General features: G+C 45.7%; 1 protein-coding gene across 1 annotated transcript; it reads right to left on the minus strand.

The window, feature by feature from the left end:
• Window positions 1-1142: 1142 nt before the first annotated feature.
• Window positions 1143-2045, minus strand: LOC109769745 (uncharacterized). The gene has a single exon (XM_020328468.4). The coding sequence runs from the start codon at window positions 1766-1768 to the stop codon at window positions 1406-1408; it is 363 nt and encodes a 120-aa protein (XP_020184057.1). The 5' UTR covers window positions 1769-2045; the 3' UTR covers window positions 1143-1405.
• Window positions 2046-2248: the final 203 nt, after the last annotated feature.

Here is a 2248-nt window from a genome sequence, read left to right on the forward strand (position 1 = left end):
ATAAACTAATGAATTTGGTAAAATGTTCGCACAGGTTGACCGTTTGAAAATTTTCATTTGACCACTAGCTTCATCTCGCCGTTCCACACAACTTTTGTGTTGTATGTTTTCTATTACGACGGTTGTCGACGAGTAGATCTATATCTTGTATATGACTGCACAAACGTGTTCATATGTGAATGTTATGAATCGATGAATTTTGGCAAAATCTTTGCACCCCGTCGACAGTCTGAAATTTTATTTGGCCACTAGTTTCATCTTGTTGTTTCACATAACTTTCGTGTTGTATGCTTTCTGATTCGAAGGGTGTAGATGAGTACCACATCTTCTTACTGACTGTACAAACATGTCACACTCGGGCGTCAGTCGCCTGAAAAATTATTCACGCCTAGTCGATTTTGTGACCGTTCGATGAGCATCGGAGGGCTGTCACACCTTCTACATCGGGCTGATCTTTCTCTTTTTCCTACAACACTCCTCTCTCACGTGAGGTAAGTTCACCACATGAATAAGAGGTGACACTAATTCTTCGTGATAGAAAGTGATTATGTTTCCTCTCAGCTAGATTAGGAGGATGAAATCAACCAAACCGTGTGCAATACATGTTTTATTGTGTGCATATATGACCCCAGCCAGACTCTGCCCAGCCAACAAAAAATGTGCAAGTTGCCGGTGTGATATTTTGTCTTTGTGCGTTGGTGTTATTTATGTGCATTCTAATATGCAAAGATTGGTGTATGCTCATTGCGTTTATATCCTTTTGATGATTCTTTAGAGTTAATGAAATCCATAAAAAAAACACTTGAGTTTCCTGTCATTTGGTCTTCGTAAGCTCGATTAGGTTGAGGCTGAGACCTCGTCAAAAGTAGGCTATGTCACAGCCATCGACCTGGCATAAGAATACAGGTTTCCGTTCACCCTTCCACGCAATCGCAGCTTAAATCAATCCGCGCACGCAAGCTAATCTGACCAGTTCGTAAGAACACAATAATTGACTAAATAAATCATAAAACCAAACAACAACAACTCCTAGAACCAGCTAATGTAAATCTTAAACTTGGTCCAATTTGAAGTTGTTGATGTTTATACTGGTCAATCATAAAATAGACATAAGGAAAAACCAAGCATCAACAGCATCCGCGTATGCAAACCACCCACTTTGTCGATTGATTCGTTGAAGAATTGAAGTGCAAAACTTCTTTCAGATACATACAACTTACACGACAGTCATTGACATCATGAAGAAGAAGAAGAAGAAAAAAGCAGAGGAATATGTTTACCTATCTTTACTGACCATGGTCAAGCATCACAAACAAATAGAGTATAAACAACAAAGGAGAAATTTGATTTCTGAAGCTCGATCGATCTGCTCTGTGCTGTTTCTTGCCTGCGCTACTGCTAGTAGCTAGGATACGCCGTAGACGAGGTGCAGGTAGCGGTCCTTGATCCATCTGAAGCTCTTGCGGAAGGATCCCTTCACCTTGCCCTCCATGGCGTAGGCCTTGTACGCCGCCACCCGCCGCTTCCGCTCCATGTCCGGGTCGCCCAGCGCCAGCCACCGCCGCTTAGACTTGCTCCTCTTCACCTCCTCCTCCTCCACCACCGTCGTCACCTGCCCTGCTCCAGCGCCGTACTCGTACTGGTACTGGTACGACGCCCCGCCGCCGCCGTAGGACAAGGACCGGAAGTCCGGCCGCGCGCCGCCTGTATAGGGCTCGATCTGCATGCGGCCGCTGGCGTACGACTTGGAGCGGTAGCCGCCGTCCATGGCAACAAAAAGCAGCGGCAGGAGGAGATGGGATTCTGTTCCTCCCTTGCGATGGTTTGTTGGCGCCAAGGCAGGTAGGAGGAATGGACTGGAGGATCAATTAAACAGCAGAGGGAGAGGAGAAAGTGAAGCGATTTCGGTTGTTGGGAAATTGTGGCCGGATGCAATGAAACGGGAGGTGTCGCATGGTTTTGTCAACCGTCTTGGAATAAAACCCAATTGCAGTTCCATGACATCAGGAATTGCCGACTTGCGAGAAAGCAACTTGCCTTGTTTACGAGCACCGGAGCCAGCGGCTCGCCGGTGTCTTAACCGTCTACAAACGGACTCCTCAAACGTCTAATCAGACTGCCCACATTGTCTGAACAGAAAAGTAAAAAAAAACACTCAATCAAACCTCTCACTTTGTCCCTATGTGACCGAGCTGGAAATTCTGATATTTACATCAAATATGGGGAAGTCCCGGTTCGGATAACCCGA

Source organism: Aegilops tauschii, chromosome 3, assembly GCF_002575655.3.
Source record: "Aegilops tauschii subsp. strangulata cultivar AL8/78 chromosome 3, Aet v6.0, whole genome shotgun sequence".
Lineage (NCBI taxonomy): Eukaryota > Viridiplantae > Streptophyta > Magnoliopsida > Poales > Poaceae > Aegilops > Aegilops tauschii.